The sequence below is a fragment of the Actinia tenebrosa genome, unplaced genomic scaffold (assembly GCF_029948245.1).
Source record: "Actinia tenebrosa isolate PJP-AT-01 unplaced genomic scaffold, QUT_ActTen_1.0 PGA_scaffold14__42_contigs__length_11649687, whole genome shotgun sequence".
In the NCBI taxonomy this organism is placed as follows: domain Eukaryota; kingdom Metazoa; phylum Cnidaria; class Anthozoa; order Actiniaria; family Actiniidae; genus Actinia; species Actinia tenebrosa.
The window spans coordinates 4,714,212-4,738,364 of NW_028292574.1; the positions used below are offsets into that span (position 1 = coordinate 4,714,212).

Consider the following 24,153-nt stretch of genomic DNA (forward strand, 5'->3'; position numbering starts at 1 on the left):
GAAAAGGAAAAACACGTCGAAAAAAATCTTCCAAAAAAACCATCCAATATTTATATCCTGAAACGACCTCGGGCTGATCAAAGCCATGGATATTTCACGGATAGAATCGAAATTAAGTTTGTTAGGTTTTGCGGAGAAAGGAAACCGAAGAACCTGGAGAAAAACCTTGAATCAAGAGACAGAATTGAATGAAAATCACGGATCATTTGCACATTTTCTAAGCTAGTTTATAAAAACAATATTGTATCTAATAGACTTTAACATCTTAAAAATATATATCGGATCATGACATTTTTTACGATGTTCTTAATGGTACTAATAATGATAACATTTTCAATTTAGAGCGAGATAAAATCTAACAAGATGTTCGTGTTTTTACTTTTAACGGGAGATAAACAAAATACGTGTAATAGATGAATATGTAGTACACAGGTCAGCACTACTTACCGACTGATGTGTTCTATATACTGTGAATATTATAGCGTTTTTCCCGTGTCATTTAACCACAAAAAAGTCTAATTATCCTTAACGATTTCGTAATTCAAGGCCACACACACTTTTAAACCTTTAAGTTAATTTAATTGCTGGATATAGAGGACATTACATGGTGGAGCGAAGATATGAAGTTTATCTTCGAGTGGTAAAAGTATTTCACGAGCTGAGCGCAGCAAATTTTTCAACATGAGAAGATAAACTTCATATTTTAAAGCCAATGTGAAATTTTCTTTTTATTGTATTGACAAATCCACGAAGAAAAACTACGCAAGTTAATCAAAACAGGTCCACGAAAACATCACAAGTGACGTCCTCGATATCCTCACTAGTGAAGATCTGGAAAATATGTTACTCAGGTCCCGGATGTAGTTTGTACGAAAAATACGAATGGTGTATTTCCCAGTAAAACACTCATGTTTATATAATAAATACTGCTATGATTTAAGAGAAAAAATATATGTATATTTAAGTGAAAAAATACGAAAGCCCCTAGTTTTGTGATAAAGCTGGCTGAAGCTGCTGCGCCAAACTTCATTGCAGGAATAATATTCGATAATTCATTTGTAATAAAAATGGCGATAGTAACCATGTGCAACTTAGTTCAACTCCGCTTTGAATAATCAGTCTATCGTTGAGTATTTGTAAAGTTTTGTTCTCTGATCAAAACAATTTCAAATGCCGAAACCAGATGAAAGTGAATAGGTAAAATAAAAACGATCGTCTCCTGTTAATTCTTAACACAGCAAGTAATACGAGCATAAGCAAGCACTACACGAGATGGATTTTAGGTTACCGAATCCATAACTGTTTGCTTTTTAGAAAGAATAATTAAAATGACGTTATCCAAGATCGGTTGAAATGATATTAGACATATTTCCAACAAGCTGAGCGGTGAACTCGGCGCGCAAAGCACTTTTGGAGCTTAAAAGATGAACGATGGTCGGAGGCAAAACAGCTTAACGCGCTGTGATTGGCTGAAACAAAATTCAACGCTCAGCTGGAAGACGGAGCCTATTTCGTCCCCTAATAACTTCGTCCCAACAATGTACTGCATTGCCAACTCGCCCAAGGTTTTCTCTCCACCTCGGTACCGCTGATGCCCCCCCGCTAAGGGGAATTATCCTTATCTCAGTCTTTTAGTCCACTTTCTACCTTTATTTAATTTACACTAAATCATACAAAACGTTACCTACTAGAGTTGTCACCAAGCCTACTTTTTGAGCTATTTCTTCCAAGAGCAGCTGCGATACGCTGTCTACTATCATCTACACTACCAGAGCGAGAAATACGTCCAGTATCTTGAGGAACAGGCGGAGATTTGATATTCACACCGTCAAAACCGACTAAACACGTAGATGAAGAACTGTTGGTACCATCTCTGGTTGATCCAGATAGTGAGTGGCTGGATCCCGAAGTGTTTAAACTTGTTCTTGAAAGAGATATTTTATTTTTTCTCTTTAAGGAAAGGAGTTGTGTTCTTGCTTTGCTAAGAGCATCTGTCAGCTCTAGTCTTTCTTCACACTCTTGACGGACAGTATCTTGAAGTAATAAATTCTGTAGAAAAAAAATCAAGTCTAATGCACAAAGAAAAAACTATATTTTGAGGAGTAAAAAACTAAGCCTTTCCTGGTGTTTTTTCAACGCGTGGGTTACCTGTGTGGTCAAAAGGGCGTGTGTCGTGGTTCACATTTTTCATTGGTTTTCTAGTCAAACATAACTGAAGCACAAAATCACGGCTGCAAGTTAGTTTCAGCCCTCGACTTAATACTCTATGGTTGACCAGTGAACTGGTGTATGGAAACAGTAATGATGAAAGGGTAAAATTATACACCGTGAAAAGATGAAAAAACTTACTGACGTTTCGGACGCTAGTCCTTTAGAGGCTCTTGGCTCTTTTACTCCGACGAAGGACTAGCGTCCGAAACGTCAGAAGTTTTTTCATCTTTTCACGGTGTACAATTTACCCTTTTATCATTACTGTTTCATTAGAAACACCGACGCAGCTCACACTAGTTTTTAGCTAGTTATCTCTTCTGATGTATGGAGAGTGTGAATCAATACCCAACACTGAAAACCCATGCAACGCAAAAAACCTCCGCGCCAAAAAAAAAAAAACAAAACCACTTACTTGTTCTTTTGTAGACGAGAGTTCTGTTTCCAGTTCCTTAATATGCTGATCTGCATCATTCATGACATTATGTAGCTCGTGAACACGTGCTTGTAGTAAGGTAACTTCTTCTGACGAGGAGGTGGATCGCTGCCGAAGTCTTGCTTCAAGATCTTTTACTTTCTCCTCTAGATTAGCAATTATAGATGAACTAGATTCCTTTATCTTGGAGGATTGGGTCTGAAATGAGATTTAAAAAACTTCGAATTTTTTCGAACCCTGAAACAACCTCAGGGAAGATCGAAATCACGACACGGCTAACTCACAGATCAAACCCTGAAACAGCCTCTGGGCTGATCTAAGTCAGGGCACGGCTAACTCACAGATCAAACCCTGAAACAACCTCTGGGCTGATCTAAGTCAGGGCATGGCTAAATCACAGATTGAACCCTGAAACAACCTCTGGGCTGATCAGGGCATGGCTAACTTACTGATCAAACCCTGAAACAACCTCTGCGATGATCAAAGGCAGGGTATGGCTAGCTCACAGATCAAAGCCTGGGCTGATCAAAGTCAGGGCACGTCTCACTTACTGATCAAACCCTGGGGTGATCAAAGTCAGGGCACGGCTAACTTTCTGATCAAATGCAATGCGTGTTGGGTTTTTCAGATGGAGGAAAAAACGAATAATAATCCTGAAAAAAAAACCCCGTCGAATGAAGTGAGACCTGACAAACTCTATTCACAAATAATCCTGGAAAAAAGTCCCGTCGAATGAAGTGAGACCTGACAAACTCTATTCACAAATAATGGTGAGTCCAGGAATCGAACGCAAGACCTGCATCAACACCGATCGAGATTATAGTTTGGTGTAGACTGAGTTTAGTGGATTACCTTTTCATCTTTGGCTGCAAATTGCAGTTTACGCACTTGTTCGCGATGTTTTTGATTCAAGGCGTCGACGTCTTCTTTAAACTGAGAAAAATAGAAAACAAAAAATATATGTAAAATTGTATCCATCGATAGAAAGGGAAGAAAGGGAGGAAAGGGGATTGAATGAAAGGAACTGAAAATCGACAAGAAGGGAAAGAAAGGATGAGTAAAAAAATCACCTTGTTTTGCATAGTCCTGGCTTCATCTTTCCACATGTTCAGTTCATTGGTGTGTCGTTCTTGCTCTTCTTGCATCTCCTGTTAACATCACATAACGATGTTGTTGCGTTACCTGGTCACGCAATACGACTGACAACAGGGATCACGTGGCCTTGACGCAGAAATCAGTCCTTTCTCGCGCAGAAATGTGCGCAAAAAAGGAACCGAAAAATCCATCTTTACTTGACTTGTCTGACTTTCTTACAACGCAACAATCAACTTGTAACTTCCAATTCGATCATGGAACAAGGGCACAGATTTATTACTCACTGGCTATTGGTGCTACTAACGATGATGATAAGAGATGTCAAAGACCAAAAGAAAAATGCTTAGAACCCCAAGGTTTCCCAGAATTCATTGCTTCCGTTAAATGTAAGTCGTACGAAAAATGCTTGTAAACCTTATTTTCTAAGGCAGGATGAAAATGCTAGTCATCAGTTCAGCCTTGCATATGACGTGCATTTCCAATGAATGTGATATATAAAAAGAGACGAAATAAGAGAATAGTTGATACCTTTTGAAAAGATTCATTAAGGTCTTTCCACATGTCATCTTTCTCCATCTTAGCTTTCTGTTCCAGTTCTTTTATAGCCTTTTCGAACTGTACGAAAAAATTTTTTTCATTTTGTTAAGACGTAATGAAAAAAATATATTAGGCAAGCTGCAAGGTAATAACGTGTAATAATGTGTAATGTAGTAAGGATTCAATCAAAGGCGATTCTGGTAACGTATCAGATTAATCATGATTGTGAAATGGCACAGTACAAGTAAGTAGTACTCTCACGATATCCAACAGCAAGCAACGGCAATAATCAGCCAATAAAAATACTCAGGCACAGCCCTGTCACGGTCACAGCACATGCGTATTGTAAGTAATTAACAGTTGTGCATTGAATTTCTTAGCTTTGCATGTCAACCTTAAGAGCTTGTTCTTCATCAAAGTGCAACAAGAAAGGAGAAACGAGAAATACATTGAGTGTAAAAAAAATCTAAATACCTTCACAGGCCAAGCATCTGCCTCTTCCATTTTCTTCTTGAAACTTTCTCTAAGCTGCTCTATTCGATTATGATGAGCAACTATCATTTTTTCTCTGTCATAAAAGAAAAGTATAGTTATTACCATTATGGTATTCTAAGATTCAGTCTCTCCATCTTCTTCCTACTTGGAGGATGAATGGAGACTAGTAACAAAATCCACTCCTGGGGGGAGGGGAGAGGAACTATAGCTATAGTGAATTAAGGCTATACTATTAAGGGAGCCTAACATCAACCTCATTACAAATTGCATTTTTGGGGGCAGGGGCGGAGGGAGGGGGGAGAGGTTAAAGCTATAGTCAAGGATATACTAATACCTTTCAGACTGTAAGGCAGATATTTCATTGTTTTTACTTCTAAGCAAATCTTTCAGGCTCTAAAGAAATGTTTGAAAAAGCACTTCATGAGGTTTGAAAATGACCTGAAATTCATAAGGTTAATCACATGTACACTGTACTTGGTAAAAATACGCCCAATCTGCTTCAAGGGTGTAATGTTTGTTTCCATATTCAAGACCACATGTCATTCCCTTGAGTATTATCCCTTTTTTCTAATGCTTTACCAAAAAATAATACTCAAGGGAATGACATGTCATCATAAACGGCAAAACCAATGTAATAAGCCTATTGTTTAGTTGTTGTCAATGTATTGTCTAGTGTACCTTGATTTCCTCTTGTGAGCTAGATGCCATTGCCTTTGTCTCATTCCCTCTTTGACTCAACTCTTCTACTTGACTTTTAAGAGTTTTACACTCTTCCTCTTTACTATACAGTTCTTTTTCTTTATTAAGAATAATCTCTTGCAGATTTTGCTTTTGCGTTTTACTTGTTTCTTCATTCTTTTGAAGTTTTTGAAGCAACTCTTTTGTCTCTTTTTCTGTTGACCTTCGAGAAGAATTACCACAAAACTATTATGTTTAGTTCTAGAAAATATTCATTCCTGTTTCTCTTTAACTGAAGAAAGTTTGGCATGAGCAACTCTTATCCTTTTTGACCCCTTTAAGCCTTGCTGATATACTTTATCTACACAAATATACACTCCTTTGACTCTCCCCACCCACGTAGAAATTGATATCTTCTTCTAAAAGGAATCATGAAACTTCCAAGACATGGCAGTGTCTAAAGGTCGGTTTAGACTGTACGATTTTCACCTACAACTATCGTATACAACACGCTCGCGCCATCCTACATTTCAAGTTGTAGCGTGTAAATCAAGCCTACAATTCGCCTACAACAGAAGCGAGGTTGTTGTATACGATAGCTGTAGGCGAAAATCGTACCATCTAAACCAGCCTTAAGAAGGGGATATTGTATCCTAGCAATTGAGTACATCTGGTATTACACTCCTTCCTACCCCTCCCCCACAACCATTGCACCCACACAAATACCAATGTAATAAAGGATAATATAAATATAATATTTATGAATATCAGTGACAAACTTACAAAAGCGTTTCCTCATACTCTGATATTTTGGATTTTTGTTCCTTGTTTTGGTCACCCAAAATTTTTATTTTTTCCTGGTGTGTCTTCAACTGATTTTCCAGACTTTCGCATTTTCTTCTTGATTCATTTGCTCTTTTATCAACTTCTTTGAACTTAACCATTTCAGTCTCAGCTGAGGTGAGTTTGTTTTCAAGCTGCTTTACACTACTTGCAAAACTTTCATTCTCAGTTTTGTACTGTTGAAGAGACAAAAATGAATTGATACCCTGAAACAACCTCTGGGCTGATCTAAGTCAGTGTATGGCTAACTCACAGATTGTACCCTGAAACAACCTCTGGGCTAATCTAAGTCAGGGTATGGCTAACTCACAGATCATACCCTGAAACAACCTCTGGGCTAATATAAGACAGGGAACAGCTATAACTCAAAGATCAATCCCTTAAACAACCTCTAGGCTGATCTAAGTCAGTGTATGACTAACTCACAGATTGTACCCTGAAACAACCTCTGGGCTGATCTAAGTCAGGGCATGCAGCTAACTCACAGATAGAACCCTGAAACAACCCCTGGGCTACAGCTCACAGCACAACACATGCTACTATGATAACCCAATAAATATTACCTTACCTGGTAGTACATATTAAGCTAAGAAAATGTGGAATTCAAAGAAATGTAGAAAAAGTCTTACCTTGTCCAATGTTTTTCTTAAATCTTCATAATCTTGGTTGTTAAACTTTTCACATACTTCAGCGACAGATATATTTACTCCTTTTGAATAGTTTAAAACCCCTTTGTAGTGATTCTTTACCATAGCTTTTAAATTATCCAGTTCTCTTTTGTAACTTATCAATTGTTTTGCCACATCACCAAATGTCTTTTTGAATTGTACAATATGTCCCTTTATCTTATCATTTTCCTCTACTGTTTTATTTATTCTTTCTTCTAGTTCCTCTTTTTCGTGTTGCAAATTATTCAGCTGTTCATCTTTTAGTTTTATTTCTGATAAGAATATTTTTGTTCTGAAAGCAAGGAAAGTACATTACAATATTGCAGAGATAAATATTAGAATTGCTGGGCTTTAATCAACCGATAAAAGTCTTTGAATGTGCATCAAATATATGGTGGTCAAACACTGACCACCATGTGCTCCAGCTGATGAACATTCTAAGACTGGAAATGACGTTACGTGAAACCCAGTAATATAAAAAATAATAGCAAATATTAAAGTTACCTATTATTGCCTTCAAACAATAAATTTGTTCCAACTTAAGGCACTCATTTGGGTCAATACAATAAAATGCATAGAAACTGACCCAAATGCAACACATGTTTGAAGGTAAAAAAGTGTAACTCTACTTTTTTATCTGTTATTGCGTCAATAACTACCCTGTGAGCAAAGGTCCTTTTTACCCTGCTAAAAAGCGAGAGAGAGAAACCTCTACTTCCTAGCAGGGTAAACGGTGTAGAAAAGGACCTTTGCTTACAGGGTACAACGTAACTTCCCTTCACACTGATTTAACTACCAAACTACCACATTCTTTGAAGCCTTACCTTTCCTCACTTGCCTGTAATGTTCTTGACAATTTATCACTTTCCTCTTCCATACATTTTACTTTAACCTTCAACTTCTCTTCTCTCTCTACACTCCCTTTATAATATTCCATTTGTCTCTCTGCTTCTTTCACTCTTTCTTCTAAAGCCTTCATTTCATTATGGATGAGATAACTAACTCCACAGAACTGACAAACGGTGTCATCTTTCTGCATTTCTTGGATCTCTTTTGGTAAAGGGTGTTCTGGTATGTATCTATTTAAGTTTTCTTCTTCCATTATTGACTTTGTTCACTTTAACACAGTTCAACAAATGAGCAAAATGGACATATCTTTAAGCAATATCCATCAAATGCACAGTAGATAATTCAAAACTTGGTAGATAATAGTTGATAACCTTCAATATAATCACGTAAAATATGAAATAATCCCTGTTTTCTCCTGGGTATTTTATGGCGTTGTTTCCATGGTTCCAGGGTCGCCGTTACAAACCACACTTTATTATTCACTACAGTCCCATTTCTTTAACTTGGAATGAATTTCTAGGCTGATGAGGTGTTTCAGGTAACATATGCTCTATAAATGAAGTATAAGTATACCTCAATGAACGTAAAAAATAGCAAAATTCAGCTGGTTTTTATGACCAAACGTAACTGGAGAGTGAAAAACTGCAATACTTGTTGGTCAGCACCTGTACCACAGGCAACCCAATTAGTGAAAAAGAATTCTCCTTCAACGTTCTATTTTTTATGCCTATTTTAAGATGAAAGAGGTCTTAAACACCATGATTAATAATGCACTGAAATAATACCTAAATAATACGCTGCATAAAAAGTTAAAGTTATTTTTAAAGGCAGATCGGCTGGTTTGTTTATGTTTTATTTGCTAATTATGCCACAGGTAGCCCAAGAAATAATCCTTCCTAATCAAGATGGCGGATGATCATCAATAGACAGAGTCAGCGATAAAGAAGGAATGGCCGACAATCTTGAAGCAAATATAATGGATAACGAAAATGGCTTACCGAGAATTGATAGAGCAAGAAGTAGATATCCGTTCTGTGTTGTTTGGACGCCAATTCCCCTGCTAACGTAAGTAGATCAATGATATTACTTGAGAAACTTCCGTCCTCTCACTATGTTCGAGTTTTGTCAAATTCATTCCATCTTTCTTGTCTTTCCACAGATGGATGTTTCCTTTTATTGGTCATATGGGAATTTGCATGTCATCTGGTGTAATAAGAGATTTTGCCGGACCATATTACGTGTCTGTAAGTATAAGGAGTTTTGTCAATATCTAAATAAATAAGCTCAAGCTTATTTAAAGAAACAGGTGCAAATGTCAGTATTTTCAAAGTTGAAACGAGAACGAAACAGTTGACAAAGCTCTTGATTATTCTCAAATAAAAGTATTCAATGATTTGAATTACTATATTGTTGTCTTGCAGGAAGACTGTATGGCTTTCGGCAGACCAACAAGGTAATGCATATTACTATTATTATTAATGATAGTATCATTAATAAAAGTACCATGACGATGATCACAGGTGATGGTGATGATGATGACAATGATGGTGGTGATGATGATGGTAATGATGATAATGATGGTGGTGGTGGTGATGATGATGGTGATGAGGAGGATGATGGTGGTGATGATGGTCGATTCCAAAGTAATACAATGCATAAAAATTTATTATTCTAGGTATTGGAGACTAAATCCCTCCAAGGTCACAAGTGCTACTAACAGCTGGGATACCTCAGTTTCCACTGCTTCTGATGAATATAAACACAGAATGGTATAAACTTATAACAGTTTTAAACTGTAACTGATTCTTTTGACTTTAGAGAGTGGGTGCAACAACACATTTCTTAATATTAGAAGTGGTGGGTGAGTCAGTTGATGTACACATGACAGACACTACGAATGGACTCACTCTAATTCTGGTCTCATCAGCTGATTGATACCAAAAAATAGCAATGAACATTATATTTTATCTTCAAACACACTAGTTCGATGTATGGGTAAAATGACTGGAGCTAAAGCACCTGCCCTGATAGTTTGATGTTTGTTTGTTATGAATGATTTTTTCCCTGGATTATTTCAGCATAATTTGTGCTGTGACAACTGTCATTCACATGTTGCCATGGCGCTGAATACAATGGGATATGATGGATCCTCGTCGTGGAATATGTTCAAACTGGCTTTGTACATGCTCATTTTTGGAAAATTTGTCAGGTAAAACTTGGCTGTGTATGTTATACAACTTGTATATGTTGTATTTATGAGCTTCAAAATGTATTTTATTTGTTTCAGTTTTGGTGGAGCTCTCAAGACTTGGCTTCCATTTATTATTATTTTAACTACCATCATCCTGTTGGTCGTTCTCTTGTAATATTGCTGGGTTTCATTTGCAGTATTTCCTATCTTGTGAAAGTTTTCAAAAGCATTCTTTCTGGCTGACAGCACATGGTGGATTATTCTTGACCACCATTTACAGAGAGTAGAGCACATAATGACTTTTATATGAGTCAAACCAGGGAAGTGCATGTAGAGTGTGTATCTAAGAACACTGTATCTACAGGATATACAGAAACATTGTCTAGTACAGCAGTATCAGTAAAATATTCCTTAATTAAATTTCAAAAATAAATTTCATATAGTATCTAAGAGCAGTATTTCATATCAGTATCCCAGCTTCCCTTCCCAGAAAGTTCATTAAATGAACAACAAAGTTTGTAGGGAGGGAAGCTTGCATACCAATATGAAAGACATCTGCTGAGAAGGCTAGAGTTTGTAGGTTCTAAAAGGCATGCTCTTCTTTAGAATTTTAATTTATGATAGAACCATTACATTTTCTTTTTATACTTTGAATTTATTGTTAGAACATATATAATGAACAATAGTAATAGTGTAAACATGTTTACACTAATAGCGCTTGGTCCCAGGCAAATTAGTTGTCAATGAATTTCAGCATGGGCCATACTTTAAAATTAGCTGTGTGTACATTTAGTGCCCAGAAAGAATTGTACTCTTTTCCCATGCTCAGGAACCAAGTGTGAATATGCTCTACAATCTCAATAACAACATAACCTATTCTTTTTTTGTAAAATATATACTCTGTAAATCTCTTATAGCATACTATCACATAGTTTTGACTAGTTGCTTTCTATCTCATAGAATAAAATAATTTTGCATGGCAGATCAAAATCCAGTGTCTGTATGTTATGTAACCAATGGAAACTTTCCAAATAATGTCACTTTTTTAGTGAATATTATGTATCTTTCACCACAGCTCTTGCAAGCAAGGATTCTCTTTACCCTTTGGCCTCTTTCATAGGTACAAGTCAATAAACCTTTTAAAACTGTTAATTAAACCACATAAAGCTATTTTAAAAAAGGTTGGTGAAGGTTTTGTCGCATGCTGCAATGTCCTTACTTTTTTATTCATTTGTAAATATTATCAGAGCATAGAAGAAAATATGCCAGAAAAGCATGCAGAGAAAATTTGGAAAAAGTCCATATTGTTGTGACCTTTCACTGATTGAGTTCACATCATCCATAGTGCATTTCAGGCTTGGTATACAACATGCAACCATACATTCACCAACCATTTTTGAAATAGATACATACTCAAAACGTATTGTGCAGTATCATAACTGCATATATCAGCTGCTAATAATGAGTCCTTTTGTGTAGTAATGACATCTCAAGATCTAAGAGCAGAATTAGGTGACACAGCACCACAGTTGTAATGTAGCAAGATCTTTTCTTAAAAAAATTATTATCCCACATTGGTTTCTAGAGTAGGTAAATAGAGAAGGTGTTAACTGCAACAAGGTAATCCATGGTCTAAGGCTGTTCATTTAAAATCTTTGTCAATACATGTGACTCTTATGAACAGCCACAATTAAATTTCCTTGATTTACCAATAACAGTGTCTATCGTCAGCCCAGCACATTCTAAATGATACCACTTTTGACAATAATCACACTGCACCCAGTTGACTATTTCATGTTGCTCATGAGGGCACAAGCAGTCAGAACCAAAGCTGCACATATCTGGTACAGGTTTTTCATAGCTGTTGTTTGGTTTTGCGTGTTTTCTTTTCTTTGAGCTCAAAGTTGAGGACTTTCTTTTTGATCTTTTGGAATTTTTTCCTGTGATGCACAAAATAAAGCTGTCAAAAAGATGATGACAACATGATGAAGATGCATGATGATGCGTGATGATGATTATGATGCTGGTTGTAATAAAGATGGTACATGGTGCTAATGAAAATGATGATGTTGCATGTGGATGCTGATGATTGATGTGATGAAGATGGCACATGATGATGATGATGCTAGTGAATGTAACGAAGATGATGCTGGGGATGATGGATGTAATGAAGATGACATCTCATTGACAATGATGCAAGATGTTGAAGATGATGATAGCAACTATGATAGGTCATCAAATTGATCATGATTGTGGAGATGATAAAGACGATACATGATGATAAACATGTAAAGAAGAAAAAAAGAAACAGAAAGCCAAATAAGCAATCTAAAACATAAAAAATCAACTTATCATACCTTGCTTTGAAGCCTTTTCATGAGTTGATTCTCCACTTATAACTTTCTCATGAACTAAATTCGATGTTATATTTGTACAAGGATTGTCTATATGTCTTCCATCCATGTTTTCTAGTGATGAACAAATTGGTGACATAGTCATACTGTTATTACTGGTGTAATTATCTGATGAGGGACTTGGCAAGCTGACTGAAAACAGTTCTGTATCACTCTCTTCATCCATTGCATCTTCAGCAGCAGCAGCAAATGCCAATAGTTCATCATCATTGTCATTATTGTAGGCCAGTATGTCACTGTCAGCTGTACTGGTGATGGAATCTGTAGTTCCATTAGATGTGATATCTGCCACCCTACATAGTACAGTACATAATATGATAATTAATCAAATTCTTCAATTTACGCTAAACACCCTAAATATAGATATCTGCAGCCAGAGGTTGAAGGGAGGAAGACTTTACAAGGCAATCAGTCCACATTTTAGTTTACTTAAATGGGTAGAGAACTTTACATGGTTGCCATCCTTAGGCATATACAAGGAAATTTGTCATATATTCATAGACAATGAGGAATGGACCTTTTACCTTCATTTGTCATAATATTTTCCCATTTCGGACGGACCATGTGTCATTCCTAGAGGATTATTTCTTTGTTTAAGGGTTGTGCATGAGAAGACACATAAATATGGATACAACTAAGAACAATGAATTGTATTCTCAAATAAAATGACACATGGTCTGAAATGAGAAAACTTTACGCAACATTGATAAAAATTAAGGTACACAAGGCTTACAATATTCAGACCAGTTACTTACCTTCTTTCAATAGGATCCTCGGTATCTGTTTTCTCATTCCTCATAAAAGAAGACAAATTTGGTATAAATCCTTGAATTTCTGTCTTCTTGTTTGCTGGAGAGTTTTCCTAGAAAAAAAAACATTTATTCCAAGATCACTAATACTTCACAAGTTTACTAGTCCCTTTCATATTTCCCTGCACCATCTTGAAAGGTACTGTGCCTTTGCCTCAAAGCAAGATGAACTGTGAGCTTAGGATAACAGAGATAGATGAAGGTGTTGTCCAAGGTGTTAAAAATAGATCTCTATCATTGCAAGCTCCCTGTTTGTCTCGCTCCTATGCAAAGGCATGGCTACCTTTCAAGATGGCACAGGGAACTGTGAAAAGGACTATTAAAAGTTAAAAAGGATACAAAATACTGTACATAGCTCACAGTAACTTACCTTTGCTGAGACTATGGTTAAATCATGAACAGGATTTCCTACATGTTTCTCTAACTATGAAGATAAAAATGTAATTACTCTTAGATTAAACTATTTGGGAGTAAGCAGGGTTGATAATGATGATTCTGATATAAAGTTAGTACATACCTTAAACCTAAATTCTGACGTCAGTTGCTTAGCAACAGTTCCAGGTACCAATACTGCACCCTTAACATGACCAAACGTGATAGTGTCACCAGGATTGATGTCAACTGTGTCCAGTATTTTCCTATCGTTGACATAAGTACCATTCAAGCTGGTATCGCATATCTTAACTTTGTTGTCAAATCCTACAGAAATTCTTGCATGAAGACGCGATATTAGACCTTTGTGGATGTTAGAATCCAAATAGATGTCTGATTGTGATGGATTTCTTCCTACCACTGTTGTTCCTTTATCAAGACTGCAATAACAGAGAACCAAACGCTGTTAAAATAAATAACTTGTTGTTTCTCAAGCTCTTGTTTTCACTTTCACAACACGACAAACAAGCTATCAGCTTCTTGGCTGAATTTGAACTTACAGAAAAACATTGCTGATATTTGGGCATGTAGCTGGTGCTCCAGTTCGCTTCAGACAGAATTTAACATGGTTTTCCTCATCAGAAGCTGTATTTAGAGGCATGTTCAAGGAAATCGAATGCAGTATTGTATTGTTTTTAAGGCTGCCCAGCTGAACGAATCCTACTCATTCATTCCACAACAACAACAACAAATTACCCGCCAGAATAACACGTGATTATTTGACCCTTGAGACTCATGGGAGATTTGAGGCACACAGGGAGCCCATTACGAGATTTTTTTCCTCTTCTTTTTTGCGATATGAAGTTTTGTTTTTTCTTTTCCTTCCTAAGCTTTTTATTTTCTATAACTATTTTAGAGTGCTTTTAGTCTCACTGTTGAATAGGTGACGTCAACTAAATTATATAAGTTATTTACTATTTTAGGTGACGTCACCTAAATTTGAAACTACGAGTAAACAGCTACTGAGCCTCAGGGGGAGAAACGATGATACAAATGAATGTCTATTCACTCATTCTCTGGTAAAACAAACCCCCGGATTAGCATGACCGTTATTTGGCGTGCTTTTACTATTTTAGGTGACGTCAACTAAATAGTTATCTAAGTTAGATACATTTATCTAACTACTCAACAGTTTGACTGAATGCACGCTACTACAACTCCTTAAACACAAAATTATAGTCAGGGAAATAAGTAATTATTAGACCTAAGTACTGTAGTCATAATTTCTTTATTTTTGTTAATAAGTATAAAATTTGTAAAATAATTTGATCATGAATATTTTAGTTTAGAATCAGAAATGTCTTTAATTGCACTTTGTATCAGACCCATTTTTGTAGAGCAAAGAACCCTGGGACAATACTGTCCTCCTCTTCCCCAGTCCCCAGCTCTCTTTCTGTATGGAGGGGGATTTTGGACAAAAATGCCATTGGATACAATTTCCTTCCATTGCATGATATATTTCATTCCATTCGATCGTATTTCATTCCATTCGATCGTATTTCATTCCATTCGATCGTATTTCATTCCATTCGATCGTATTTCATTCCATTCGATCGTATTTTATTCTGTTGGATAATATTTTTTGTGTGGATTAATATCTGCCATTCCATTGGATCATATCTTGCATGACATTCGATCACATCCGGCCATGCCATTGGATTATATCGGCCATGACATTGGATAATACTCTATGCCATTGGATTGGGTGTGGCAATACCATTCGATCACATCCGGTCATGCCATTGGATCATATCGGCCATGACATTGGATAATACTTTATGCCATTGGATTGGGTGTGGTATTCACGCGTCTAAGTGATGTTATGGTCCCTTAATGTTCGGACAATGTTGTCGCTTTGCCACTCTATTTAACTAACTTTTGATGGAGTTATCAACTTGATTAATTCACTTTGTTTCCATAACAGACCTCAAGAATTTTTTTTTTCGTATCGAATAATGAAATTTCGGTGCTGCATAGAAAATCAAATAAATAAATGAAAATAAATTTTTCTTCAAATGTTAGAGGACAAGCTAGAGTGACAAAGCGACCACATTTTCCCAACATTTTCGTGATTGTAACACTATGAAATCACATGAAAGCTTACAACGAACAAGCCAAGATGGCGGCGAACATGGTGGATGGCCAACAAGAAAGTCCTCGTAATCTTATAAACACTAGCGTGCGAAATGCACTTCTTGATGTCATTCGTTGTCTTGAAACATATACAGGGTATGATTTTGCCGTTTACAAAATAGAATGGCTTTCCTCTTTTATTCTGCGGCTGGGAGGAGAATATGAAGCGTCTATGCTTCCCAAGCTGATTCAAGCTCGTGAGTTACTACTTTCAGTAGACAGGGATACATCTGCTTCTAAACAAGTAGATATTACACTCACAGGAAATAAGGGAAGACCAAAATTCTTGATAAGCCCAGAAAAGCTAGAGTACTTCTTAGAGAAAGGCTTCACAGCTACCGAAATTTCTAGAATGCTTGCAGTAAGCAGAAAAACAATCTACAGACGGCTAACAGAGCTCGGGATGTCAGTGCGCTCCACGTATAGCAACGTGATATGGAGTTGGATTTGTGCATTAGCAATATCCTTCATGATTTCCCTAACAGTGGCTATAAAAAAAAGATGACAAATACCAGAACAGCGATCGAATTTATTATTTCAAAGCTGCTACGATAAATGTTGTTTTTCTCGAATACTCTACAGAAGTTGTTTGGACGCTGTATAAATACCTTTACCGGTGTATTATAATCTTTCTGCATAATCCCATAACTATTGAGTCGAAGTAAGAAGAGTCGCACGTGTAGTACACTATTTTGACAGCTCGTAAATATACAAAGTCTCCTCTCCCACCCCTACTTGAAAAAAATAGTGTTGGTATATAGCATTAAGCCTCCACACCCTAATGACAATTTGTAACACGATCATCCTTTTGTGATTGGTCGACTAGAAGTGATGGATTTGACAGCTATGATGGCATGAAAGTGAGATTCTCAACGGTCGTGACCAGAGGTTTCTCGCGGCTCGCTGCTTCGCAGCTCGTTGTTGCCGCTTTTTACAGAGAAAAAAAAAAACGAGAAAGCTCTGGGACCAGGGTACTGCCCGTTTAGCTCGTTTACTCTTCTCTGATTAAAGACCTGTATAGTTTTTTTGTTTTTTGTTTTAACAGTAAACAAGCTTTCAAGATGGATGAACTTGTTAAAATAATTAATTGGAACAAGGTTGCATGTTACACACGCATCAATTGGATAAGTCACAGAACGCGACTCGCATCTTTAGTTGTTCAATTAGAATGCTCGGGTACATCACCATTGCTAAAATAAAAATTTGGCATTAGAAAATTTACGCTAAATCTACTCAATATCCTCGACACACGTGCTAGATTCACAGGATTCATTGTCAGCAAGACTATTGAGAAAAGCATTGATTTTGTTTTGTAAATTCTTATCCATCATCGTTCTTTCCAAGTTATTTGGGCTAACACATCGGTAATTATGTTCAGTTTCATCCCTTTTATCATCACGTTTCTTGTGTCCTGCCATAAGTTCTGGGAGCTCAGTAGACATGCGCGATAATGACCTTTCCCCCTTCATAGACGAGAGTGTACGATAATCGTTTGTCGCGGCCTTTTGGTTGCAGTTTAACTGAGGACAAGATGTCATTCTTGTTATTGGCTTATGTCTAACTGCAGACCTACATATCTGTCTCTCTATTGTCGTTACTCGTCTTGTCGGTATTGGACTCAACTCAGCATAAGTATTTGCAAAGCTGTTGAGACTTTGGGATGTTCCCATTTTTCTGGTAAGAATTGGAGTGCTCTTTGCTGAAGAAGAAGCACTAGACAAGCTTCCCATTTCAGCCGATAGCTTCTTTTGTCTGATTTGTGGGCTTAAAAAAGGAACAGTCATTTTTTCTCTGGAACAGGTAATATTCTCCGTGCTGGCTGATCTTTGGTAGTGATCACGTTTGTAAAAGATTCTGTCCTGTGACTTTTCATCTCTGATAAAAGTCGTCGCTCCAGTAGGCGTTATATTTGTGTTCGCGCGGCTGGCTAGCTTATAGACGTCTGAGTAAGAGGCTGTCTTTCGTGAATCTAAGACTTAATGAGCAGGAGTTTCTTGGTGGAAATTCTTCGTTATACTACCCGTTGATGTGTTACGGGGGCGGCGGAGAATCCTTTCGCTCGTTTTTGTTTTATTCGCGTTGCTTATGTTTACATGTTGCAGTGAAGATCCTGGGACAATTAAATCTTGGTTGCTTGCTTCTGATATTTCTGTAGAATAAACAACACTAGATTAATAAAATAGAGAAGACGCAAGTTCAGTGGGAGTTTATAACACTCAGTTGTGGAGCATAAACTATTGCATTTAGAAAAGTGACATTATAGATATACCTTGAACAATTTTCCATTATCAAGTTTTGCAGGCATTTTCTGACTAACATTTTTTAAAGCGGAGAAAAGTAAGGGAACCACACCAAGTCAGTGCCCGTGTGCAATACAGTGCTACGGGCTCTCAGCGCCGCAATGCGCAACGTCTATATATGTTTGCATATCTAGGCAGCCAGGTACACGTGAAGGAGACTTTTTTGGTTTCTTGCGCAAACTTTTTTGGTTTCTTGCGCAACTAAAATAGATAGCTAGCTAGAAATACATGCCTTGACATTAACGCTTCATTTATCTACTTATCTTATTTACACTCCAGCAATGGAAAAAAATGAAGAGATAACTAGATAAAAACTAGTGTGAGCTGTGTCGGTGTTTCTAATGAAACACCAATGATAAAAGGGTAAATTATATACCGTGAAAAGATGAAAAAACTTACTGACGTTATGGTCCCTCTTTTACTCCAACGAAGGACTAGCGTCCGAAGCGTCGGTAATTTTTTTCATCTTTTCACTGTGTATAATTTACCCTCTTATCATTGTAAAGCAAGCCTCAGCCACAGTTTAACTACACCGACTCTATGAAGTTTGAATGATGTTTGAAGATCATATTTGCCTTTTTATCTTCTTGTTAAGAAATAAGGCTCTCCAAGAATAGTGAATAAATTAAATAAATTATAAGAATATCAATTCTGCAGCTAACAAACTTGTGGCCCTCGTTATACGATCAATTAAAACGTCGAAGCTATTTTGTATCATTTTTTTTCTTTTATTATTTTGAACATATTAAATCTGCAGATCGATATAACTACATAATGTTTCACGACCTTTCTTCTTGCACTGTTGTTAATAGTTGGTAAAGATTACCATCCCAAAGATACCGCCATCATTATTACCTTAACACTCATGATCAACGTGTATAATGATGTTTAATAACCTATTCTTTGCTAACTACTTATTGTTATCGTTACCATCAAGTTTAACTCGCCTTCTTGTATTATAAATAAATTAAAAACTGCAATCTATGATCGTTAACGTTAAAAGTTTTGAAAATTTTTTTATTTAACTTTGAAGAAAAATGACATTAAATTAAACTTCTATGAACGAGCTACAATGCTTTGTGGATGAAGTTTAGCACTATACCTTTTTAATTTGAAGTTCCTTTAAGGTTGTCTAACCATCTTTAATATAGATTCCTCGGGTCTTTTATCATTGATAATAGGAGTTTGGCATTTAGGGGGTCGTATCTCAAGCTGATCATGACTAACTGGGTGCTTGTATCCTTGCCATACATTATTTGTCTCCTTCAAGGTAATGTGTAGATCTTCCACTTCATTTTGAATGGTCTGAAGTGAACGTTTTCATTGTATTTCTATGGATCCTAAAGCACTTCGAAGCAACCTTTCCTCTCTCTTATTAACTCCTCGAACATCGTTGAATCCAAAGGACAGTTCCTTACGTTTTAACTTCCCAAAAACTTTAAACGTTTCCATCCTGTACTTTGCTAGAAAGTACTACTTTCATGGAAAATGTGGATACTAGCTGCCAATCGTAGTGATCTTCTTCTCAATGAAAATAATATTGAGTTAAATACTATCTTAGAAATTCAAATATTTATGGCTGTGTTTTCACTAGGACAATTTAAACTAGCTTAATTACGACACCGGAAATAAGGCAAAGTTAAACTACCTAGCAAGATGGTTTAAGTTGTCCTACCAAATAAATGGGCCAATCACAGTGTTATTCTTGAAAGGTGGGAGTCGGATTAAAACACCTCCAGGAATTTTACGCAAGTTAACATTTCTAGTGAAAACACAGCCTATATCTATCTATTCATATGCCGTTCCCTTGGGAGAGTGACGCAAGCAAAAAGACAAAAAGACCTTTGCGTCAACATGTACTGTATCTGCCGACTCTTTTCATTGATTTATGATGACATTCAATCACAGAAATACCAAGCAAATAACGGGAGAAAACTTAACAACACGCAACCAAAAAATCATATCCCTGCAAACTTTTTTTTCTTGTCAAATATGATAACCGTCACATCACTGAGTAGAGGTTGAAAGCAAACATTCTGTAAGGTTCTTGAAGGATCTAGGTGACTCTGTAGTCTACAGATGTCTTTACCTATTATTATTAATTCACTGAATGGTCATTGACTTAAAGTAATGTATTATTTGTCGTAATTCAAAAGAAAGCTTTGATAAATCCGACAATTGTTTGTCAGCGATTAAAGATTCTTTATTAGTTCGTTATTTTGTCAACTCATCATGAAGCAAATAACATGAACTGCCCACGTTCTCAATTAATCATCCTTCAATGTCAAATCTTTTTAATAAAACTTAAAACTGCCAAGACCATAGAGTGTAAAAGCTCAGGTTCATAGTACAGTTGTTTTTGCTTGACTAAGAAATCAATGTCCGGTAAACCGTAGACAATAAAAGTAACTTTAGTTCCTCATGGAGTGAGCGCATGCCTGCACGTTTCATGTTCGTTTGGCACCATTATTTGTTTAATATGTATATATATAATCTAATACCCAAACAGTCTATCTACAAATAATTTACAAAACACACACAGATACACACAAATAATAGTAAGTTCGTAGTGTGTGCTGGATACTTAGCTTTGGAGATGAATACTTTGAACGTTCATCAATTTCAGTTTTCCAAAAAGGTAGTGATTTGGCCGATCAAGTGTGTCGCACATAACTGATTCTCGATTTTAATAATTCCTTAGGAACAAGCGATAAATGGCCGAACATTCCATTTTGTACTCGGTATTATATCGAGGGTAGATAACTTTATGAGAAAGTTTTTTATGCTAGAGAAACAAAGAGCAAAAGGATAAGGAATAAGGATTGAAGGTTTCTATGAAGCTCAGTTTTCCCACGCATTATTATGAATAACAAGCACCATACACTGAAGGTATAGCAACTGAACTGAACGTTAATGTACTATTGCTCCATTAGATTTTTTTTTTTTTAAATTTTTAAATCAATTTAATGGCAATAAAAGAGAACATAGAGAGAAGAAAGAGCCATATGGATAATCCGTAAAGGAGTCCTAGACCCCATATGGAAACAGATCACCAGGCAAGATATAAAATAGAAATAAAAATAAAATCTATAAAAATATGTTAAATTCTAGAAAAATATATTAATATAAATCTAACTTGTTATACCGATTTATCAAATCCAGCAAAGAAAAATATTAGTAATAAATAAATAAAATTTGAAATTTGTCTTAACCTAGTGATATATTAAATAATTCAATTTAATCCTCCCTCCCCTAGCAAAGAAAAAATATTAATAAGATGATATTTGTTTATCGTTTACGTGTGCAAACAATCAATCAAGTGTCTTCATGACCGTAGTTAGTGATCAGAGCTTGCCAATATATTACCTTTCAATAAGCAGAGATGAAAAAAATAGTCTTGTTGTATTGTTTGTTTTGTAATCGTTTGGAGCACCAACGTAAAAAGAATATTGTTTCACTGACAGAAAAATGAGCTTCTTTTGATGACCCCACTGTTTAGTATGCATTGAGTAGTGAACGGCATGAAGTTGGATTAATTTTAGAGCATTTTCAGCAAAATAAAGAAGGCAAGAAACTCGTTTTAACAAACTTTAGATAAGTTAGATTTCTAAATTGGATAGCGCAAGGTATTCGATCGGCTTTAGGACCAGACTTTTTTATACATTGTTTGGAACTAAATCTAATTACCTTAGACATAGGTAGTATGTTCAACTAACTATGCTTTGGATCAATAATGGCAAGTTCAAATTCAAATACACTTGACAAAATAAACACTTAATCCTGCCTCCCACACTGTTTCCTGGCTGACACTGACGTACTTTGTATTGGTAGTTCTTCTCTAAGGAAGATGCACTGCACTCCACAACGACATTTCTTTTTACAAAATTGCAACAAAACCTTTAAGCATTTATAATAATAAACTTTAAAAAGAATATTAGAAAAGAGAGAGTCTTTTAATTACTGCATTTCTAGCTGCATCTATTTTAATTTACACTTCATAGCAAGATGTTATTACTATAACACTATTGAAAACTCATCTCATCTAATCTTGAAGAAGACATGACGAAACCACAGCTTGATTTGAAAACCGCTTCCAGTCGAATTAATGCATAATTTTAATAGTTGCAATGTTGAGTCTAGTTTAGGTTCCAGAGTGGACATGCTATATTTGGTCGACTTGTTTTTCATTTTCGTATCTCGTATGTTTATCACAGTACATCGAATTACATCAAGTACATACGTCTGAGATGATATGAAGTTGTTATAGTATAGAATTCTTAAGTGAGATTAATCAAGGTCAATATATTTTTGTCAATTTTTTATTTGCTTTTTTGTGTGTGTTTATACACTCATTCATTACATTCAAGGCCTCGTGCGACTAAAGGCTAATATTGACGTCTTTTCACTATATTCTAATACTATATTCTAAGTAGTCTGATTTTTGGATTCTGTTTTAATATGTTTTCCATTATTGACAAAAGAGTTTAGAAACTGAGTTGACACATTTTAAATTTGATTTCCACTAGTAATTTGGAGAAATCCTTTCTTAAGACGAGGCGTTTGTGTCAAACTTGTGAACACTGTTCAAACAAAGGCAGATAAAAAAGTAAACAAGCAAAAATTAAAAGCAAAAAAAAAAAAAAAAAAAAAAAAAGGCCAGTGTTTAGCATTTAGAGTAGTATCAATTGGGAGATTTCTCATGTTCATACAAATTGTTGAGTTCACGAATCTCTATTGTTTCTATAATCCTTCCTGGTATAACCATGATTTCACCTTCATTTCGTTTCGATATATTTCTGATGCTTGGTGATAAACTATTTATTCGTTCAACCTTTGCAAGATTAAACTGTTCATCTGATATTCTATTCACAATCTGATTTTTGGAGCAAGCTCTTGGAGAGAATATAGCATTCAGTCTTACGGATCTTTCAGGAGCATCATTTATTGCGTTGCCCTTTCTGCAATAGTGTAGAATCCTCATATACTCAATCCTGAAGGTTTTATTTAACACTCCATATAAAACAGGATTGACTGCAGCCGAAACAGACACAAGAAACGTATAAACAAGGTAAACCGGTCGAGGAAGCCCGTTGTCTGATCCCATAAACGAGTCTACGAACTCGATGACAAAAACCGGAGCCCAGCAAATGGTAAAACCAAGAACAATACCAAACAAAGTTTTCGTTATATTGATTTCTTCAGCGCTCAGTTTTTCAGCCGTGTGGTCCTCTGTTACTGCTGATAGAGAAAGCGTTCGTTTGTGAGTTTGAACAGTTTTGAAGACTCTTTGGTAGCTAACGATGATGGTCACAAATGGTCCCAACACCATCACTACAGAAAGAAACCCAGAATATGTAACGTCGATGTATTTGTCGTCAAACTGCATCGAACATGCCATTTTTCCGGGGTGAAATAAAAGATTTGCCCAACCATTAAAAAGGGGAAAAGCAAGAAGAAGCCCGGCAACAAGAACAACGACAAAAACTGAAATGATTGTAAACTTTTTGGTGAAGATCTTTTTGAAGATGTTCGGTCTTACAACCCTGAAATAACGATTCAGGGCTGTCAAGGCGATTGTATGAAGTGAAACAAAACAGAGTAGTAGAACAAGAAAGCCATGAATCTTACAAATCCATGCTGGATACAACCACCTACCAGACAACAATACTCCTTCAAGAATCGGTAGGCATAAAGTTGTAAAGATGATGTCTGATAAAGCAAGTGCGATAATATAGATATTAGTTACTGTTCGCAGTCGATGGGTCCTGAAGAAAACCCAACATACTAAGAGATTATCAAGAAGAGCGACGACATTGATGATGAAAAAGACCAAAAACTCTAGCACGACTTGAGCCCTTGTGCGTGACAAAGCTGTCCGGATAAGTTCGTGGAATTCATCTTTTCCTAATAGTACTTTTTTTGGGTGAAATTCTAGCGCCCACTTTTTTTTGAGTGAAGTTTTCAATATTGACTCCGGTCTGTAAGTAAAGGAAAAACATTTTAGGCAATTTCATGACTCATCTTTAGGCATAGTGGGAAAGCTTTTTATCCTGATTTTGACTACA

General features: G+C 36.2%; 5 protein-coding genes across 5 annotated transcripts; 1 reads left to right on the plus strand and 4 right to left on the minus strand.

Annotated features, from left to right (window-relative positions):
• Positions 1-314: 314 nt before the first annotated feature.
• Positions 315-8,438, minus strand: LOC116307748 (uncharacterized). The gene is made up of 11 exons (XM_031718047.2): positions 7,785-8,438; positions 6,922-7,252; positions 6,233-6,468; positions 5,450-5,672; positions 5,106-5,164; positions 4,751-4,844; positions 4,268-4,354; positions 3,715-3,792; positions 3,497-3,577; positions 2,624-2,842; positions 315-2,049 (listed from the first exon to the last, which is right to left on the minus strand). Exons 1-11 carry the CDS (start codon positions 8,060-8,062, stop codon positions 1,681-1,683), a joined length of 2,055 nt encoding a protein of 684 aa, XP_031573907.2. The 5' UTR covers positions 8,063-8,438; the 3' UTR covers positions 315-1,680.
• Positions 8,439-8,699: 261 nt separating this feature from the next.
• LOC116307749 (transmembrane protein 222) lies at positions 8,700-10,990 on the plus strand. The gene is made up of 6 exons (XM_031718048.2): positions 8,700-8,874; positions 8,969-9,053; positions 9,231-9,262; positions 9,485-9,578; positions 9,888-10,018; positions 10,097-10,990. Exons 1-6 carry the CDS (start codon positions 8,759-8,761, stop codon positions 10,173-10,175), a joined length of 537 nt encoding a protein of 178 aa, XP_031573908.1. The 5' UTR covers positions 8,700-8,758; the 3' UTR covers positions 10,176-10,990.
• A 110-nt stretch (positions 10,991-11,100) lies between these two features.
• On the minus strand, positions 11,101-14,398 carry LOC116307744 (uncharacterized). The gene is made up of 6 exons (XM_031718044.2): positions 14,156-14,398; positions 13,741-14,035; positions 13,594-13,647; positions 13,170-13,276; positions 12,358-12,707; positions 11,101-11,940 (listed from the first exon to the last, which is right to left on the minus strand). The coding sequence occupies exons 1-6, from the start codon at positions 14,254-14,256 to the stop codon at positions 11,675-11,677; spliced, it is 1,173 nt and encodes a 390-aa protein (XP_031573904.2). The 5' UTR covers positions 14,257-14,398; the 3' UTR covers positions 11,101-11,674.
• Positions 14,399-16,770: 2,372 nt separating this feature from the next.
• Positions 16,771-20,026, minus strand: LOC148911267 (uncharacterized). The gene is made up of 2 exons (XM_089030006.1): positions 19,191-20,026; positions 16,771-17,937 (listed from the first exon to the last, which is right to left on the minus strand). The coding sequence occupies exon 2, from the start codon at positions 17,570-17,572 to the stop codon at positions 17,018-17,020; it is 555 nt and encodes a 184-aa protein (XP_088886132.1). The 5' UTR covers positions 17,573-17,937; positions 19,191-20,026; the 3' UTR covers positions 16,771-17,017.
• A 2,701-nt stretch (positions 20,027-22,727) lies between these two features.
• LOC116307741 (histamine H2 receptor-like) lies at positions 22,728-24,098 on the minus strand (the record flags this gene model as incomplete). Its single annotated transcript, XM_031718042.2, has 1 exon — positions 22,728-24,098. A coding segment is annotated over one exon (1,329 nt), but the record flags the coding sequence as incomplete, so codon positions are not given.
• Positions 24,099-24,153: the final 55 nt, after the last annotated feature.

Excerpts from the sequence above, each read along its gene's own strand:
- LOC116307748 (XM_031718047.2), bottom strand. The coding sequence starts at position 8,062 with ATGGAAGAAGAAAACTTAAATAGATACATACCAGAACACCCTTTACCA. Across the intron at positions 6,469-6,921 it reads TAAGAAAAACATTGGACAAG|TACAAAACTGAGAATGAAAG; the intron begins GTAAGACTTTTT and ends TCTCTTCAACAG. Across the intron at positions 2,050-2,623 it reads TCTCGTCTACAAAAGAACAA|AATTTATTACTTCAAGATAC; the intron begins GTAAGTGGTTTT and ends TTTTTTCTACAG.
- LOC116307744 (XM_031718044.2), bottom strand. The coding sequence starts at position 14,256 with ATGCCTCTAAATACAGCTTCTGATGAGGAAAACCATGTTAAATTCTGT. Across the intron at positions 14,036-14,155 it reads AATATCAGCAATGTTTTTCT|TCTTGATAAAGGAACAACAG; the intron begins GTAAGTTCAAAT and ends CTGTTATTGCAG. Across the intron at positions 13,648-13,740 it reads CGTCAGAATTTAGGTTTAAG|TTAGAGAAACATGTAGGAAA; the intron begins GTATGTACTAAC and ends TTATCTTCATAG.
- LOC116307749 (XM_031718048.2), top strand. The coding sequence starts at position 8,759 with ATGGCCGACAATCTTGAAGCAAATATAATGGATAACGAAAATGGCTTA. Across the intron at positions 9,054-9,230 it reads CCGGACCATATTACGTGTCT|GAAGACTGTATGGCTTTCGG; the intron begins GTAAGTATAAGG and ends GTTGTCTTGCAG. Across the intron at positions 9,263-9,484 it reads GCTTTCGGCAGACCAACAAG|GTATTGGAGACTAAATCCCT; the intron begins GTAATGCATATT and ends TTATTATTCTAG.
- LOC148911267 (XM_089030006.1), bottom strand. The coding sequence starts at position 17,572 with ATGACTGTTCCTTTTTTAAGCCCACAAATCAGACAAAAGAAGCTATCG.